General features: G+C 38.8%; 1 protein-coding gene across 2 annotated transcripts in view; it reads right to left on the bottom strand.

The window, feature by feature from the left end:
* Positions 1-20,393, bottom strand: part of pappaa (pregnancy-associated plasma protein A, pappalysin 1a) — a 104,571-nt gene that overhangs the window by 35,153 nt on the left and 49,025 nt on the right. For both annotated transcript variants that reach the window (XM_085463838.1, XM_085463839.1), the window contains exons 11-14: positions 6,700-6,807; positions 6,310-6,445; positions 5,779-5,992; positions 1,816-1,987 (exon numbers count right to left, since the gene is read on the bottom strand). In XM_085463838.1, coding sequence (XP_085319964.1) covers positions 1,816-1,987; positions 5,779-5,992; positions 6,310-6,445; positions 6,700-6,807 — 630 coding nt within the window. The remainder of the gene's footprint in view (positions 1-1,815; positions 1,988-5,778; positions 5,993-6,309; positions 6,446-6,699; positions 6,808-20,393) is intronic.

The raw sequence follows: 20,393 nt of genomic DNA, 5'->3' as shown, positions 1-20,393 counted from the left end.
GGAACTAGAAGGACCATATCAGTAAAAAAGCAGTCAGCTGGTCCTGAGGCTACCAAACTAGAAACCATCTGCCACAATTTTGCTTTTACTTTATACCACTATAAAATGTGCTCACATCTACAAAACTGAGCACATGCCTTTCATCTGGCTGAATGGATACAAAAGTTATTCATAAATAACAAGTCCTTGTAATATCTTTGAACTGTCAATCATCATTTGTGGCAAACACTCAAAGTACTACACAAGAAAATATTTGGCATAAAACTCTTCCTACTCCCTCTTCTGTCCTTTCTGCTTCCATAACAGCTTACTTACTGCATACTTTTTGCCTCTCCTTTTCTTAAAAGCATAAATTATCACTAAACGAACTGACATTGGTGAATAGACAGATTGTGCATTGTCAATCAAAATATAATGCAATTATAAATCTGCAAAGAAAAATCAACTCCAAGGTTTTGTACATAAAATGTGTATGTCAGTAGCTTTTAATGGATTTTTTTACATACACACACATTGTTTCTGTGCATACATGAGTAAACTACTTTGTGGTACTAGAACCAGTCCAGTTAGGACAGCTTGCACACAACATATGGAACAACCAACAGAAGAAGTATCTTTAGCAATATTAAAGTCAGAGTCCAGACCACGCATCAGAAAAGCAATTATGTGTAACCCTTCTTATACCCTTAATCCGCTCTTGCTTCTCTCTCCTTCTTGTTTTAATTCATGTTCCACATACAGCTCCCAAACATACCATACAGTACAGGCGAGTACTGTTTCTTTTTCTCCAGGCTACAATACACATGTGCCATCTCTCTAAGAGAGCATTAATAGATTGTTTTGCAGACAGCTTTACAAAGCCATAGAGAAGGATAAAGCATTTATATGGCCTTTATTGCATCTTGGTCAAAATCCAAAAGGTTTACAATGTGGTGTAAACTACCCAGATCATTTGTTTATGTGTGGTGTGCAAGCATCTGTGTGTGTGTACTGTATCTCCCCACATCTCCATGCAAAGAGATTTCCTTGTACTCCTTGTACTTGACTGTTTGTTTGTTGGTATCTGCATGGAAGCATTTAATATGTGCTGCTTTGTGACAGTGGCAGCAAATCTCTGCCTTTTAACAGAGACTTCAATGTGTGCAGAATGAGCAGGAATGGCGCTAGGGAAAGAGAGGGAGGGAGGGGGCGAGAGAGAGCGAGCAGACACTATGCTATGATGTCATCATCCCAGTGGACCAGAAATACAAAGTGACTGTTTGAGGTGATGGTGCAGCATGCTCAGCAAGAGACTAAACACTTTTATGTCTGTGCTTGTTTAATGCATGTGCGTGTGGCGCGCCCATGTGTCTGTGTGTGCGTGTGGATGTGTCTTTGTATGTCTATGTGTAGTAAACTAGAAAAAGGAGAAGACTGGGGCTCCACTTTTCAGTGCAGCAGTCATCTACCTGGAAGATTATGATGTCATTGTCCCTGGAGGGTTACTGTGCCAAGCATGTTTTTTTGTTTTTTGTTTGTTTTTTTGCAGGTGACAAAGTAAATCCATAAACAGAGAAGAGAACAGAAAGAACGTTTGTTTGCACTTTTGTCTTATTGACATTTGTGTATTTGAGTTTACATGAAAGCTTGTTTGAATATGCATAGACGGCTTCATGTGTGCATGCATTTTCCAGTAACTACACAAAAGCTCTGACATTTTTGCACTTGAATGCTTGCGTTGTATGTTTATGCGTTCTTGTTTCTCTGTGTGAAATGAGCTATGTAGCTGCCTATACGTAGTTAAACATGTGTGCAGCAGTGTGTTTGTATGCTCACCTGACTCTTGATGATGTCATCGTCCTGGTGGACTTGCAGGACATATCCAGAGTTGCAGGAGATGGTGCAGCGGTCTCCATTGTAGAAGTGGTGGCCAGGGCTACTGCACTGCTCTGCATTGCGGATCCGGGGTTCCTGGCAGTCAATGGCCTCACACGAATAATGTACACAACTACGAGGCATTGTGTGTGGGGGCAGGGGTGGGAGGGTGTTAAAGAAGAAGAACAGACAACAGAGATGACAAAGCTAAAAAAAATAAAAAATAAAACAAATTTGAAAATACCACTAATACACATTTTTTGTGAATATAATAGCACTGCAAACTCAGAAACGTGGAAGCAGTGCTCCAAAAGAGACAAATTATACATCGAATCCGCCACATCATCCATCAATGACCGCTTAACATACCAAATCAATAAACTACACGGAGAAAAGGCTGCCATATTCTGCAATGCACATGAAAGCGGAGTGTGAATATTAGGGAATTAAGAACAACGGGATAGATGCTGTGCAAGCTACAATGGTGCAGTTTGACCACAGTTCTGTTAGGATCCTGATGGAGAAGGCGTTTAACACTCTTGGAATGCTTGGGTGCCCAAGGCACCTTTTTACAACAGTCTGCATTCTGTAGTATAGGGTTCCCCTATGAAGTGAAGAAAGAAAAGAAGGAAAAGTATTTCACTCTCCTTCTCTGTCATTGTGTATGTGTGCGTGTGTGCGTGTCTGTGAGGGGGTGGGGGACCGAAAAGAGAGAGAAAGTATGTAAGAAAATACAGATCTGGAGAAACATTGTTAAACTCAGTCCTGCAACAATGGAATTTGTATCTTTCTTTTTTCTGTCTTATTTTACCTGCTTTCATTCCACATATTTTTTGCACTGCATGCCTTCTTTCTCAAGATTGTTAATAATCTAAGCCTTCTGTTTACATATACTGTTCCATATGCCCTTCATTTTTTCCCTTATTTTGCTCCCAGTATGTTAACTCATGTTGACAAAAAGCTACGTTGAGCAGGTGAAGAATAATTATAAAGCACAAGAGCAGCGGTCCCTTACGTCTACTCTTTGAGGACAAGCTTGGGAGACCTAGGAGGCTGCTTCATGGACTCTATGGCTTTGAACAAAATCTCTTTGTGGTTTTTTGCTAGTCACTCTGGAATTTATGACATAAATTACAATTAACTACCTGGAAAACTAGCCTCCTTTCCTGCAAATGAGAATACATTATACACCACAGGGGAATAGTTTGTATGACAGAAAGGAGAATTCAAGAGAAATGAGGGAACTATACAAAAACTTTTGTGAATATTGTTTCTTTTTCTGTTTTGTTGTTTGCGGGGACAAATAAAAGTCCAAGAGTTCTCACTCTGGTGATGAGTGTAAAAGTTAAGAGAAGAAATGTGTGACAAACTGAAACAAAACCAATATATACACACATATGTATATACATATATACATATATGTGTGTGTGTGTGTGTGTGTGTGTGTGCGTGCATTTTCTTGCAGACAAGCTTGGGACATAAAACTGAGTCATGTTAATAGCTCCTGTAGTTAACAACTCAGGGAAAAAGGGGATGTGGTGTTTTGTGGAGGCATAAGTATTACGGGAAATATGCTGCTCAGCCCAGGAGAATGAGAGAAGGAAAGTGGGCGCAGGAGGCACAAAAAAGGGGAGAATTAAGAAGAAGAAGATGGCAGTTAGAGGGAAAGGAGGGTCATGTGCAAGTAAAGGATGAGAAGACAGAAAAGGATACCAGAAGTAGTGGAGGAGCAGAGATGTAACAAATCAGGGAAAGGGAATCGGGATGTAAAAGAAAATGTAGAAGAGAGACAAGCAGCTTTCAAAGTGGGATATAAACAGTATAATGTAGATGATGAATTGGTATTGATTAAAGAAAAACAGACTTAAGACACAAAAACACAAAGCCTGGATTCTTCATGTCTAAACGGCACTGAGCTGCACTATATTATCATATTCAGCTTGTAGCATGTTCAGAGCTTCTGAAGATAAGTGGGTATTGTCTCTTTGGCTTGCCATCATATAAGCAGTGTTTTCAAGAGCTTCTGGAAATTAGATCAGGTTGAGAGAATATGAAAGAAAGAAAAGTCGGCAAAAAGTCTTGGAGAAAGCAACTATGCCTCTGTGTGCGGCAACAAACAATTTCCTGGCTGATGCAGATGCACAGCAGTTTTAATCTATTTAGGTGCACTTGGATGTCTAACTGGCACACAACAAAAGCCACAAACAGCTCTATCTCTCCACACAGAACTTCAGACCATCCATTCTTTGGGTATTGTGGTGCGTATTAGTGCATTTCTTGTTGAAAGGTTTGTGGAATCATCGTCCCTGTGAACTGTTGCGTGCATGACGGTGGTGTGGAAATTGATCAATTCTGACTGTGTGTGTGGTCTTCTTTAGGTATGTTTGTGAGTGGGTACTTGGAGGTAGTGCAGGCTCAAAATTGTTATTTTATAGCCAAATAGGTAATAACTGTTTTGGTGTTTCAGCCAGCAGCTGTTGAAAATGATGTAAGCATCTTTATTGGCTTTTATTATAGTTATTGTTATTATGAAGCTTTCTTTTCAGCTGTTATGAATCTTTATGCATCTCATGGTATAATTTCCAATTTAGAAATGGTGCTCTGTACTTGGCCTCCAATTTGATGCCTGATTGATGGCCAGTTTAAAGTTAGAGTTGAAGAAACCGCAGCTTGCAGCCTCAGTGCCCTATTGAACAATGCAAGAAATTTACAGATGAAAAAACATTTTTGGATTTTGTAAAAAAAAAAGAAAAAAGAAAAAAATAGCTGGAACTTAACACAACAGCAAATTGAACTGTAACGAAAAGTTAGTGTTGAACCCTGGCTGGCAGCTGGTTATAAATTTATAAGTTACGAGGTCCAATGAACTGCCAAGGATATTACACTTGTGAACTCTCATTAACTTGCATAGTTAATGCATTTCAGATTCAAATGTTCACATACAGGTTTTAGTTCTCCTTGTCTTTTATGTTTACATATATATACAGCATGTGCTGAATATATATGTAAACATATCTATACAAAATATATGAAGAGAAGAAAATACTTTGGAGTCTGGAAGGCTTGTTTGATGCAGTACTGAGTAAAGGATCAAGATTTTTTTTTTTAAATAAATTTAAGTAGTTGTTCTCCAGGATTTCTGGGGGTCCTTTCAAAGTTTTTCTCTGGACATTAGCTGCCTTTTTCACTCATTTATGACAACAGATGATGAGTGAGTGGCTACAGCCATCTGTAAAGCACGGTGGAGGCTCAGTCATGGTTTGTGGCTGTACTTCAGCCAGTGGGGTTGTGTGTTTTAGAATTACAAATACATAAAGTATGGTCAGAGTTTGATTCTCCATGCAGTACCATTTGCAATACCACCTTAAACACAACATCTTCATTTTTCACCATGACAATGATCTCAAACACACTCCCAATCCAGTAAAAGCATACCTGGATAGAAAAACACAAAGTACAGTACAGAATCTTCTTGAACACAACAAAAGGCAGCCAACATCCAAAGTAAAGCTTTCAATGTCCTTCAAAAAGCCTGGAGCACTCTTCCTGAAGAACGTTTAAAGAAATTCCAAGAGAGCTGTTTGGGGGCAATAACAGTTTGTCTGTATGCATAAATATGTGACTTGACAGCAAATACATATCATAACAAGCTCTGTGACTCAGAAACAAGACTTATTCTTTTGTTTAATAAATTAAAAACTAGTATAAATGCACCCGCATTCCTCCAAAACACATACAAACACTTGACTATAGTGTAAATTATACATGCATGCATGTGTGTGTGTGTGTGTGTGTGTGCGCGCGCGTGCGTGTGTGTGATATAACATGTTCATGATGTGATTTCGCATGCTTTCGACTGACGTCTGTGTTAAATATGTTAGCATCTTTTACAGCGCTGTTACGTTTGTATATTTTTAGCCTCACCTCTGTCCTGTGGGGTTGTAGATCTCATTGCTTTGGCAGCCACTTATTGTGATGGGGTCAAAAGACTGGAAGGAACGCAGGGCTACGCCGGAGATGGCCACGAGGTGAGAGGAAAACATCACCAGGATAGCCTTGGTGTGGTAAAAGGCCACTGACAGGTCATGACTCACTGGGATGACCAAAGGGTTTGTGCGACAGCTTAGACGCCACTCACCTGTGGAGAGGATATTGGGGCCGAGAGCAGAAGACAAAACATTGTGCATTGACGTCGAGATAGGGAAGGTAGGGGACAGAAGCAGATGTTAACCAACCTCAAAGATCAAAAAGAAGAGGAGGCCTACAAAGGAGCTGGTGATGAAAAGCTGATACCGTGTTCTAACTGAGACATAGCCAATCAAGTTACAAAACAAAGGGATGAAAGCAACACATGCTTAAGGGGGCGGCGTTCTAAATGACGTATGCTTTCATCATTTCACTTAGACTGATACAGAGGTAAGTAGTAGTTTGAAAACACATTAAGATAATTCTCACCTAGGCTATGGATCCCCTCTTTGGTGTCCACCAGTTGAACAGTAATATTACATTGTGTCTGATCAATGAAGCCAGTCCCATCAGCAGCCAAGTGTATAATTACTGCTGCTGCCACCATGGGATGAGAAAAGTGGGCCTGAATAAAGGGAAAAGCACAAAGTTAAGTAAAATTAGTCACATGTTTGTGTTTGTGTGTACAATTAGATTTATCCTAATTTGTTTAGTATCTAATACACAGATACTTTCCCAATCCAGGCGTCTAATGCTGATTACTCTCTAAAGCTTTGTCAGTATCAGTACAGCAGTTTGACATTATTACAAAGAACACTCAACCCAAAAGCGCAATTTTCAGGTGTCATCTGAACTATATTTCATGGATATTGGTGTTACCTTGAGCCAGTATGTATAATATCCCCAGGCTGAATCAGCCACTCGACAGGGGAACCATGCGTACTGCGACACTCCATCAGATAGATCAAACACCTTGGATTGACATGTCTGGAGAAATACAAGTGACAAAGAAAGGAGAATGAACAATTTTGTACAAATCCTTTTGTTAAAATGTTCTTCTTTTTTTAAACAAATGAGACCAAATTTCTCACAGAAGAAAAACTGTCAAGAAAGTTTTTAAAAAGCACACACATATAAGGAGCTGGTCTCCAACCACTTGCAGTCAGTTGCCATGTTTAAAGAAACTTTGGTGTCTCAATATGGCAATGAAAGACAGAGTCAGTCTGCTATCAGTTTGCAGTTGAAAGACACTAAAAAAGCTTGCTTTTATTTAGGAATATAATCAGAATACAACCATCTGGCAACCAGTTAAGTCCAGTTCCCAAGGAGATGCATCGTGAACTAGTTGCACAGAATGAGTCAGGCTGTTTGCAGTGTGTTGGCAATCTGTCTGCATTTATAAATGAGAAGGCACTTATTTACAAACCTGTCTGAGACAGACTGCTGTCACTTTGAGTTTGACTGTGATTGTTTAGAGGCAGGTTGCCTCCCACCAGGCGACCTGTGCAATCACGTTGCAATGTGATCTCCCAGAGGTTAAAGCTGTTTCATTGTCAACCTCTGGGAAATCATTTTGTCGCTGAATGTGAAAAAAGTTCAGTATAATCACAACTGGTGATTTTTCCTGCTCGCAAGAAGGTAGCTGTTGTATTCTTACTCTACTGTGACTAAGCCATAAGTGGAGGGTTTGGTGGACTTTGGCATCTTTTCTCTGCTTTCTGGAGAAAATGTGATTCTGTTGGCTTATTTGAATAATGACCTTCAGCTTGCAAAGGGGCAGAATGTAGTCAAGTGTAGAGCAGTTAAGAGCAGAAATAGCATTTCCAAAGGTGACGCCATCTACCTCAGACAGAAAAGTGTAGAGTATCTATTCCAAATTTGGAATTTGTTGGTGCCCCAAGTGGAGAAGTATCTCCAGGGCCTTATCCATGAGTATTTACAGATGACTGTACATATCCACTGTTTTCCTTCTCACCTCACCTCACTGTACATGTTAGTGATGATTTGAACAAAAATTCTGATTGATTATTCCATTAGACCCAGTCCAGTTAGGTCTTTGCTGGATTTTTTTCCTATTTCTTATGAACATCAGACACTGTTCAGATGCAGTAGATTGTATTTTCTAGGCCTGTTACCACGTTTGTCCTACACTTGTCCAGTTTCCTCAGATCTTGTAGGGACACACTGCACAACGTGCTGAGATTAGTTTTCATTTGATAGGGAATCACTTGTAAGTTCTCTTGCAACAAGCTGCTAGTGTTTAAAGACACAATCTGAAAACGGATTCTTTGATAAGCTATCTGTGTAGACACAACACTGATTCATCCCTTGAGCTGGATATCTTTTTTAAATGCTTGAATCATTCACTGGTCAATGCTTGTTCAACAAAGAAACATTCCCCTGAAATTGGTCAGTAGCCAATGTCTAAAGAAAAGGTTCGAAAGACTTTCAGAAAGCCTGGAGAACTATTGCTCAAGACCACTTTAAAACAATTACAAGAAAGTCTACCTCCTAATATATTTCCTTTACATTGATGGGTGACTCAGTATTTTTCTCAGTACTGTATATAGAGTGTGCAAGCATCTAGACCCTTACAGTGTCAATTCCTATCAGCTACTGTTATCAGGGATGATTCCTGAAAAGCTTGTTCACTGTGCTGTGACCCCTACTTTTCCACTGTTTGTGTACTGTTTGGAATGACGTGCAACTGACGTGCATTGTGTGCAGGACTGTTTGTTTTTGTCAACAAACCCAGCATCCTGTTGTGACACATGCTCCACACCCCCCTCCACTTTTTCTGTCTTTGATTCTTTTTATACTTGTCTCTGTTTTATGTTCTCAGCATGCCCACTCTGTCATGCCGCGCACGTCCGCTAGAAGCCCTCAGAGAGTATTTGAAATTTTATGTAGCACTTTCATTTGTGACTTGTGTTGCAGAAATTACTCACTCAAAAAAAAGTGCAGAAAAAGACAGTTACTCTGTTTTACTTTTCAGTTTAAATTATGTATCTGTTACCTTTATAAAAGTAAAAAGAAAATTATGGGCAGAAATCAGTGCCATCAGAAACTGAATTTGAATAAGTTAAATTTGAATTGCTCGGTTGAATCTGAATTGGAACTTGAATAAATGCCTTTAAAAACTGAATATGACTTAGCCTAATTTGAAATTCAATTTATTGGTTTGAAAATGATCATCACTAAATTAAAATTGAATTTTATATTTTGAAAATGAATTTATTTGCTTTGAAACCGTATTTTATCCTTTAAAAGTTTAGCTCTCGAATAAGTTCAGATTCACTTCTCACCATTCAGTTTCAGTTCTACAATTCAATTTCAGTTCCAAAATTCCGGACCGAAAGTGTTACTGACAGTAATCTACGCGTCTTGAGCTGAATTAAGACTTCAGAAGTCATTCGTCATGTCGAATGACCAGCGGATAAACTCTCAGGTTGGTAATAAATGTATTACATGTAATTCAATCCGAGCATTTCAAATTTAACTTATTCAAATTCAGTTTCTGATGGCACAGATTTCTGCCCATTGGACTGTACCATCTGCTGCAGTACTTGTTGCTCTTCTTGTTGCAGAACATAGTTTTTTTGGACACTGGCTGTATGTTTGTGGTTGTTGTCATGTTGAAAAATAAATCTGGGACTAATCAGTTGCCTTCTTCATGGTATTATGTTATGGATAATAATAAAATGTATCTGGTTAACCAAAGTGATTTGTACAATAATGAGGCTCAGCTTAATATATACTATTTATCATGCCAGGATCGTCCAGGTACACAGAGGTAAAAGAAAAACTATAACCTTCCTCGTTTCTTTTCTTTTCTTTCTTTTCTTCTTTACCTTATCTGCTTTGAAGTGTGGCTGTATACAATGACTGCAAATACATTTGATTTCTGAAAGTCAGCAAACAGATCTGAATTATGAACAGCTAGTATTGTGTGGGGTTATACATTACATGACTGCAGAATCACATATATTATATGTCATATAATATATCATATAATATTACTGTTGTGCATTTGGTAACATAATAAAAAATCTCTAACCTCTGGGAGTTCAGAAAAGTGCATTAATTTACCTCATTAGCTTTGGCAGTATCGCGAGCCATGTCTAAGTGATATGGAGAAAAATAAATAGGAGAAACGGTAAAAGACTATTGAGTGGTAGATAAACAGATAATGAGAAGAGAGGACACATACCCAAGGGCAGTGAGTTTCACTTGCTGCCCTGAGCTAGTGAAATAAGACACTAGTAACATGAGACTTTTGCTACTGTAAGATCCTGCCACTGTGGAAAACTGTCCAGAGCAGCTATCTGTCCATATATCTGTCCCCTGGATCTGTTGACGTGACCTTTCCGATTAGAGCTGAAGCGGCAGAAATGAGAAATGCAGGTGACAAAACCTAAGATAAGTTGCCATGACGGTATGGGACTACTTGGAAGCAATCATGATGATCTTCAGGTTTTTTGAAAACAGTTACGAGAAAATTTGCTGAATGGTTTGCTGAAAGTTTGCTGAATGCAAAAAATAGGGTGTGAATTTATACCTCACATACCGCCAAACAATGGAGGGAAATAGTTGTTTGATTCACCACTGAATTTGTAAATGTGCTCACACAGAAAACAGTTCCTAACTTTTATAGTAGTTTTATTTTTATGGAAAGAGAAAGAATAGCAACCGAATATCAAGAAAAAACAAATGACATAAAACCCCAAAAAGTTGATTCTGTTCATCCATATGTAGAGTTTTCAGTGGGAGAAACGTTTCGTCACTCCTCCAAGTCACCCCAACCTTATAAACATTACATGAAACTGCCACCACTGTGAGGATTATATATGTCCGTTAATAACATAAAAATTATAAACTCATTTGCATGTCATTGAGTGAAACAATTATTTGATCCCCAAGCAAAACATAACTTAGTACCAGTTGGAGATCCTGTTCCTAGCTGCTCAGCAGGTTTGTCAGTAGGGATTTTGTGCTCTTGGTGACGGTGGTTCCAACTGCCTTCAGATCATTGACAAGCTGCTCCTGTGTAGTTTTGGGCTGATCCACCACCTTTTTCTTTATCATCCTCACGCCATGACACAAGACCTCCAGACCAAGGGTGGTTGCTGGTCATTTTGTATTTCTTCCATTTCCAAATAGCTGCACCAACAGCCATTACATGGTCTTCCTGACATCCTTTGGCAGATCTTTGGTGTTGTCTGTCTTCATTGAAATTGATTTGGGTGTGCTTTTTATATATATATATATATATATATATATATATATATATATATAACGAGGTGAGATCAGTAGTATCTGTAATTTATTGTAACAGTGCCTGTGATTGATTGATTGATCAGTTGCAATCTATATGCCACATGGACACATAGTGGAAGAAAGAAATTTGGCTGGGTTGTGGAGGATCAAACACTTTTTTCACTCAATGACATGCAAATCAATATAAAACTTTTAAGTAATGTGTTTTTTTTCTGTATATATGGTTGATATCCTGTTTTCATTAAAATATAACTACCATAAAAATATGAGTTTTCATTTCTTTGGAACTGAGCAAACTTACAAATTCAGCAGGGGATCAGATAATTACTTTTTCCACTGTACAGTGGTCTGCTAATTTGCTGCGGGCCTGTTTCCATTACTAACTCTTCAGTGACAGCGGATGACCTTTTATATGTATAAGCCACGTACTTGTTTATGTAAACACACATATCACTCCCTAGACACTCCTGATTCTCCTGTATTTCCCCACCCTCAAGAAAACAACCCTACCTATCACAACAACAGAAGGCAATTCACCCCCCATGTGTGAGTCAGCTATATTAAATACCAGGTTATGTTGTCATTGTTTTTTAATTTTTTTCAAATTACAATTAGGTCCATAGGTTTGTAGACAAATACATATTTTACAACCAGCCATCATTAGGCTGAAAAAACGAAATGAACCTATGAGAGAGATCATAAAATTTCTTAGGACTGACCAAATCTACAACCTTGTACATATTTTAAAATAATGAATAAACGCACGGGTCAGCTTAGGAACATCAAATAGCCTTGATGACCACAGATGACAAATGAAGTGAACTATTGCAGAAGTCTTTCTTTGTTAAAGAAAAGCCACTTCACAATCTCAAACAAACTCAAGAAAACTATTGAGGAGGGACTCACTTTCATGAATGTCAATGTAGCGGGTTTAAAACCACTGGTTACCCTCAAGAAGAAGATTCAACTTTGCCAGATAATCTATATCTTGCAAAATATTAAAAAGAGCCTGCTCAGTTTTTAAATCTGGGGAATTTAAACCTACATCAACTTGTATCAGAATGATGAGAAGTGAAAAGCATGGGGAGAAAGAAAAACAGCTCATGATCTAAATCACACCACAGCAACTGATCCCCAACAAATAAACTGATATTATTTACAGGGACAGGAATAAATGTATTCTCAAGAGTAAGTACCCAAGGGAGGCAAAAGGAAGGGTGGTAGGACAGAGGGATGGGAATCTGCAGATTCAGAATATATAGTTATTTATACATGAAGCCAACTTCCACCAACTAAGCAAGGTGCTGCTTCACTAACATCTGCAATACACCTCTGCATGACTTACTCTAGTATTGAAAATGCTATTGACAAATTAAAGTTAGCTTCTCTTGTCATTCCCTTTTAAAAAAAATTCTTAATATTCTGTCTGCCAAAGAAGAAAGATATTAAAAGAAAACCTTTAGTTTTAATCCATCAGCTGAGTACAATAAGACCAAATTAAAAGGGATACTGCTTAATCAGTCTGCTCCTAATATTGTATGTAGTAAATCAGGATAGGATTTGAGTGTGGAAATGCAAATGGTATTAGTGTCACATACATAATTTACTAGCTGTTTATAAGATGCAGTCCTCTGGATCCTTAAACACAAAGATCTAGTTGACATTATTTTCCTTCAAAACCTCAATCATCAATTTCAAATTTAATGCATGTAAATGGAGATTGTTATTTGAGAAAGTCACATGCTTAAATGTCATTCTGAAACTATACAAACTGTTGCTTTTCTTGAATAAATAGCAACACTGGAGATGAGTTCAAGTCCTTAACATCAAAATACAAACGCACACATACACATGGTTACACACATGTCTTAATATTTACCAGCTGGCTAGTCAGACTGGCAGACAACAGAACTGCAGACACAAACTGGTGTTTGTAAATCACCACTTTGGATAAAAGGAGAGCTAAGTGACTTAAGCCAAGGGGAAACCAAAGCAGATAAATGTGATGAGAATGAGAGAGTTCAACTATCAGACTCATTACTCTAAAAATACTGTGTGCAATGAAAACAAAATCGACTAAAGTCATAAAGCGCTCTATAAACAGTAGGAAATGGAGAGAGGGTCTCTTAGCAAAGGTACAGTAATGATGATAACAATAACGGCTCTAATAGCATAATATAACAACAACAAGCCTTTCCGCTGGTGCCAGGGAGACGTTAGATCACCTCTGTGCACGAAACACTTAACCATATACACATACAAATATATATATATCTGCTCATACGCAAACAAACACATCACACGGTATATACAGTCTAAAGATGTTGAAACCTACAGATTTTTAAAAATATATAAATAATAAAAAACTATTAAAAATGCCTTGAATGCAGTTCAATAAATCTCATAGAAAATCCTACAGCTATGAGTTATATGTTCTTGCAAGATTTATATCACATTTTTAGAAGGCCCTGCAAAGCTCTTTTCCATATCTTTCAAAAATTGGAGAATGTCCCAAGAGCGTTCAGGACTTTCCTGAAACTCTAGTCTCCTTTCTTTCCATTCTGCATTAAACAAAGCATAACAGTGAATCTACAGGGGGTTCAAATGCAATCCAATTTAGTTCAGTTTTATTTACATAGCTCAACACTGTAACAATAGTCAGCTCAAGGACCTTCACATTGAAATGTTTAATGATCAGTGACTGCCAGTTTTCAAATGTATATGCTATCTTATTATAAATGCTATAAGTGCTAAATCCAGTTGTCAGATGTTAAATTTATTACTGTATTAGCTAACATTTCTAATTAATATCTTGGACAGATCATTTGTGGTCGAAGTGAACTAAACCTTTCATATATAGGTATTAAAGGTTTAGTTATTGATATTAGTACATACATCTTAAACTATCTTTTAACACTTTTTTCACATTTGTAGTACAGTAATTCACAAGTTGAGTGGTATGACCACCAACTCAAAAAATGGGGAATATATAAGCACTTATGAGTGTTTACATTAAAATGCATTCAAGGAAAGCAGCGACAAGACCCCTACAACAGAACAGCGTCAACAGATTTGACAGTGTGATGCTATGTCTGATACTGAAGTCAGACACAGCATAACAGCAGGTGGAAGTGGCTTGCAGGCCAGCACCTGACTTTAAAACTCTATAAAACAAGGTAGTGTCTTAGGCTATGTCCACAAGTAAAAGTTTTGTTTTTTTTTTAAATGGGTTTCTGCTTTCATTTTGAAAATTATCTGCATGGGACCACAATAAACACGATGCCATGACTATGGCAAAGAATATAACCCTAACCATATGGAAATATTGGTCAGTCAGAAGCCTACAATGAAGACACACAGCACACAGGTCTGGCCCAGATCTGGTGTTAAGCCAGCACTGCTGGCTGACTTCTGGCATGTTAAGTGGTATGTCATTCAGATATGGGCAAGGCCTGGCGTAGATGGCACTGTTTGTATGATGGCATGCCACATCTGGCCCAATTGTGGTTTGGTTTAGCTGGCCAAGGCTCATAGAAAACAGGCCTGGCCCGGATCCGGTAATAAGCTGGCACTTCTGAATGACTGGTTTCATGGCAGGGTGTATGTCAACCAGATATGGGCCAGGCCTGGTGTAGATGGCACTGTTTATGTGATGGCATGCCACATCTGGCCCGATTGTGGTTTGGTTTATGTGGCCCAGGCTCATAGAAAACAGGTCTGGCCCGGATCCAGCATCAATCTGGCACCTCTGACTGACTGGTGTCATGGCGGGGTGTATGTCAACCAGATGTAGGCCAGGTCTGGCAATGATGGTACTATTTATGTTCCTATTTTCCTATTTCAGTTAGAAAGGCCAAATGTCATGATACTATACTGCTATGGTAGCCAACGTTTCAAATGCAGGTTTGACAGTTTTGTGAGTGTACACTTTATCTAAAACCTAGTGAGGGTTTACTTATATTTACCACCGGGTGGCCGTAACTCAGGAGGTAGAGCGGGTCATCTAATGATTGGAAGGTTACTGGTTCGATCCGTGGGTTCCTCCAGGCTGTATGTAAAGATTGTGAATGTGTATGAAAGTAGTTAGTAAGCACTCAGTTTAGAGAAAGTGTGTGAATGGCATGTTGTATAGAGCACTATGAGTAATCTGGGAGAGTAGAAAAGCGCTATGTAAGAATCAGTCCATTCACTGTCTGAACAAAGTTTTGTCATGTTTCATTTGTGCTATCATATTCCGGCACATGTTGTTATTACATGGCTTGATTAAGGTACACAGTAGGGTGACATCTGGGGCCAGAGCTGAAACTGTTTTGGGCCAGCACAGGGCCAGCAGTGTGTCTGCAACTGGCCTTGTGCTGGCCCATGTGTGGGCCACATCTGGCAAACCAGATCTGGTCCACCAAAGGGTCGTCATTCTTTGCGGTATGTGGGCCATGTGTAAGCACATTGTGTGGGCCAGATCTGGGCCATACCAATTTTGCTATGTCGGAGACTGATGTAAAAAAAAAACAAAAAAAAACTTTAACACATTAACATTGCTAGACAGCATCTTTGTTTTCCACATGTAAACTCAGAAATGGACTTTCGGCAAATCTTCCCCCTGGAAGGGGTTTACATGTGGATGTATACAAAAAGCTACTTTTATCAGAATATTCATATTGATGTGGACAAGGCTTCAAATTGTTTTGCATTTTTCTATATTTGGAAAAATTTCAGACTCGGATGACATTTTTGGTAAAAGGACTGGTACTTATATAGCACCATTTTACTCAATTCAGCACTTAAAGCATTTTCTACTTCCTCACCCATGCAATCACATATATTCATATAGTGCTTTTATCTATGTATAAGTGCTGTCTAAGATTCACAGAGTCACTCACACTTCAGTGGATGGATCCGGGTTAAGTTGGGGTTCGGTATCTTACCCAAGAATACTTCAGCATGTGGAGTGGAGGAGTCAGGGGTGTATTGACCCTCCAAATTGGTAGATGAGCCACTGCAGCCACAGCCTCACCAAGAGAACTTTTGAAAAAATATATTTAATTACTCACACCGCCTTGTTCTACACTAGTTTGTCTTAGCTTCCTTCCAAAAAGCCCATCCATCCATGTGTATATCCAATTTCTTCACCAGTTATCCGGTTTAGAGTTACTAGGTTACTGGAGCTTCTTCCATCTGTCATGAGGCAAAAGATGTGGTACACAGTGGCCTGATTGCCATTCTGTCACAGGGCCAACACAAACAGACTACCATTCACACTCACATCCATACCTACGACCATTTCAGAATCACCAGTTAACCTAAAATGCATGTTATTGTACTATGAGTATAAACTAGAGTACCCAAAGACATACAGAAATACAGGCAGACACAACATTATGAAGACTCCACAAAGAAGACCCCAGCTGGTCAGCGGATTCAAACCCAGGATCCGTTTCCTGATGCTAACCCCTGCAGCTACTGCACCATCATATCATTGTTTTTTTAATTTTATTTTAAGTCTGCACATTGGAAGCAGAAGTCAGCATCTGTGAGGCATTTGTGACAACAGAGAGAAAGAGAAACAGAGAGAAACTAGTATGCCTTTCCAAGCACCATCCCAGGGTTTACTGGAATGCTGGTGAGAGCCTGGTGTGTGAGGTAATGTCCTGTCACCCATACCTACTGAAGCTCACCGTCCCATTGGTCCAAGGCTAATAATATGTAACTTCCATAGCCTACTGAGAGTGGGGCTGTAAAAGTTAGTAAGTGGTGCAATGATGCAGTGATTGGGTGGTAGCGAGCATAGACCACAAACTAATGTATATGGATTGTTGAGCATACAATGCCAGCAAGTTGAAAACAGATGGGCCTGAGGAGAATATCCCTCAGTTATAGACCCCTCTGTATAATAAAACTGTGCTAAAACCCTGCATATTAACAGCTTGAAAATGTTATGCGGGGGTCATCAGTGCCATAAAAAAAATCACCATCTTCAATGAGGTTTCCACATGCTGGAACCACAATAATAACTGAAGCTGGAAAAGTAAAAGGGAGGGAAAAAATGCCACCCCAGAGGTTTCTTTTTAATGATACCGCACGCTTATGTCACTGGCACCCTGCCTGATGAGGACTGTGTGGTTTGTGGGGCATGTTGGTGAAAGACACCGTGCCAGATTGGCCTTCCTGAACTGGTGAAAGCAACAGCTCAGCTACTGTATGAACTTCTGTTTTTGTGGGTATTCTATGTGTGTGTGTGTGTGTGTGTGTGTGTGTGTTTTAGCTAGTGTAGCAGTAGGTGTAAGTTTGCCAGTGTATTTGTTTGCATGTATATGAAGAGGAAGGAATATGTAAACATGTATGTATGCGCTGCAGTAGCCTGTATACAGTATGCATGTATCCTCCACTTAAGTGCACAAACACATGCTGCATGCTTTTTTTGGGAGGACAGAACGGGGCCAGTTATTGTTTCCTGGTTTTACTAGACAGAATTAAGTTCTTTTACAGTGCCTCCTTCTCCCTCTTGCTTCCCTCTAAAGCATTTACGCAAAGATGAATGTGGTAGGGGTTATTTAATCCAAACCTCGTCCACATATGTTTGTTTTACATCTTTCTCAAGATGGGCGAACTTTGTATATAAGCAGCTTCTTGCAACATGAGATGTAAAATGTTATCCCTTCTGGTGCTTATGTATAATTAAGATTAGTGTTCTCAAGAGGTTCCTGGGAGTTGCATCAGAGATTACCTGGGCAGCAGCACTCTCTGAAGAAATCACCTGGTTTGCCTTTTTTTAAGCTGAAAGTCGAAATGCACCTACACAAACACAAAGTTATTTGCACACATGTACACGAAGACAGGGAAGCTGTACACATGAATGGAGGCACACTTGGGTACACACACACACACACACACACACACACACACACACGCACAGACAAAGGTCAGTTGCTAGGGCCAATTCTCAGCTCCATTTCCCCTAGAGCAAGTAGAGCTGGCTCACCATATTCCACAGTGTGGTAGCGGGGGAACATTATGTTCTGCTCCACAAAGAGAGCAGTAGTACATTTAAGGCCCCTATGGACCTGCCCTATAATTCTGATATGGAGTCGGCACTATGTGTGCGTGTGTATGTGGTGTGTGTGTGTGTGTGTTTGCCGAGGTGTTTCTGTCTTGTCTCTGAATCATTTACATAAGCTTGAAGTTATGTCATTGTACAGGTATACTATATTTGATGTCTACAAATGTTGCATTAGGTTCACAATATGACAACACACACACACACACACACACACACACACAACTATTCAACCTGGCTAAAAAGTTAATAGCAACAATAATGATAATAATGACATTTTTATGTTTTATTTTGCCATTAATGTTAACTTCATGCACTTTCTAGTGGTATTTTGATTGGATTGAACTATTCTTTTGAGGACATTTTAATGTGGGAATGGCCAGTAAGAGTGGTGTTGGACCATTTTCAGCTTTCAAAAGAATTGTTTTTATTCGTTTATGTATTTTCTTTTGAATGCAGTATGACTTTTGGCTGAGTTAATTTCCAGATTATTTTACCCCCATTTATAACCTTAAACGCCATCTGTCATTTGTCATTTGAGTTTCTGCCACCTTACATTATTTCATCTGTAATTTAGGCAATTATCTTCATATATAATTTCCTTCATTTTTAATGTAACCACTCTTTCATTCAAATCCAAAAAGCCTCTACAATAGTACATAACTAAACAGGGTAGTGCAAGAATTCAAAGACTTTATCACCGAAAACAAAACGTGTATCAGTCAGATAAATATCACATTTGCATTGTATAAGGAGGAGCACAGGCCACTAAACTGCTGTATTTTATTCAAACTGGTAGATTGTGTTAATGACTCTTTGCACCATTCATTTTCGTGTTGAAGAATTACTCCTAGTGGTTCCATGTTGGAGCGTCATTCATCTTTCTCTTTGGTTTTGCACTGGTGTATGAAGATGATTATGATACAGCAAAAGTATACAATATATCTGTATACACCTCCTAAACACAAAAACACACACACACACACCGTCTCTCTCTTAGACCAGTGCACAGCATTTGAGAATCGTGCAGATATGCGATATCTTTCTCTTTCTGCTCAAGTGCCGTCTTGTGCTGTTGCTGCTTCCTTGCATCCATAAAGATACCAATCACTGTTGCCCGCCTTGCTCTCTCTCCCACAGAATCAACACAGTCTTTAGACATCAAACAGACCTGATACACAAAGCCAATACAGCAGTTGTTTACTAGATCTGAAGGAAATGATGTGCTATCTACTTCCCCTACCCCCAACAGCAACAAATACCCATAAACACACAGAGTTCATTACACTTTAGGATTGTCCTGAATAAGAGGCATGCACTACAGTTTGGGATTTGGGTTTATCAAGTTAACTTAACTAAAAAAAACAACTTAAGATTTAACCCTGGGTTTTCTGTATTACAGAGGCGGCTCGCTTCTTACCAGATTGGATAGCCATGGTAATTTATGCAGACCAACCCCGCTCCATAGTTGCTTATGTTTGAGCTTAGAGACGTATTCTCAGGAGCGTAGGGTCACCAGATCCATCAGATCTCAGTGCAAGAATACAAAGAGGGTCTGAAGATTGTTGTTCTTTGTCGTTCCTGATGAGCATCAGTAAGACATGTTGTTTTTAGACAGCAAATAATTACCTGAAATGGAGCACCTTATTTATAATTATTTTTTTATAGAGAGTTTATAATTTTCTGTCTTTCATATTTATACTTTGAGTAACTTTAACAAATCAGTCTCTCCATTTGAGATTAATTAAGGATACTGATTCTAAAAGCCTTGATAAACAATCCTAGAACATTAATTTTATTATACAGCATAACTAGAATTCATTAGTAAAAATACAGGTATAACAGTGTATTTTATATTTATACTGTTATACTTGTGAACATAATTTGATTGCAGGCTCAGACTATTTCTGAACCCTGTTTATTTATTTAAGTTATTTACCTGCTCTTATTTACTCAGGTATTACACCACTGGTATAAGACCTGAATAACAACTGTAATCTGAGTGATTTGCCCATCTCTTTACAGTACAGTTGTGATATTGACAAGTCTGTCAGCTTGCATTGTCGTTTCTTTCTTAGCTTCACACAGCCTGGGCTATACTTATATTTTGCCACTTTTCTGGTGTTACTGACAAAAACACTTAAACTGAATGCTTTTCATGTTAAACTGCAACATTGCGTTTTTCCTATTATGCACACTCACGGTGCTAATTTGTCCGCAGCAGCTGTCTTGCTTTTAGCTT

Source organism: Copadichromis virginalis, linkage group LG7 (assembly GCF_057382275.1).
Source record: "Copadichromis virginalis isolate Kocher_CV1m ecotype Utaka linkage group LG7, C_Virginalis_male_GT1.1, whole genome shotgun sequence".
NCBI classification, from domain to species: domain Eukaryota; kingdom Metazoa; phylum Chordata; class Actinopteri; order Cichliformes; family Cichlidae; genus Copadichromis; species Copadichromis virginalis.
This window is presented reverse-complemented; position numbering and strand designations above follow the sequence as displayed.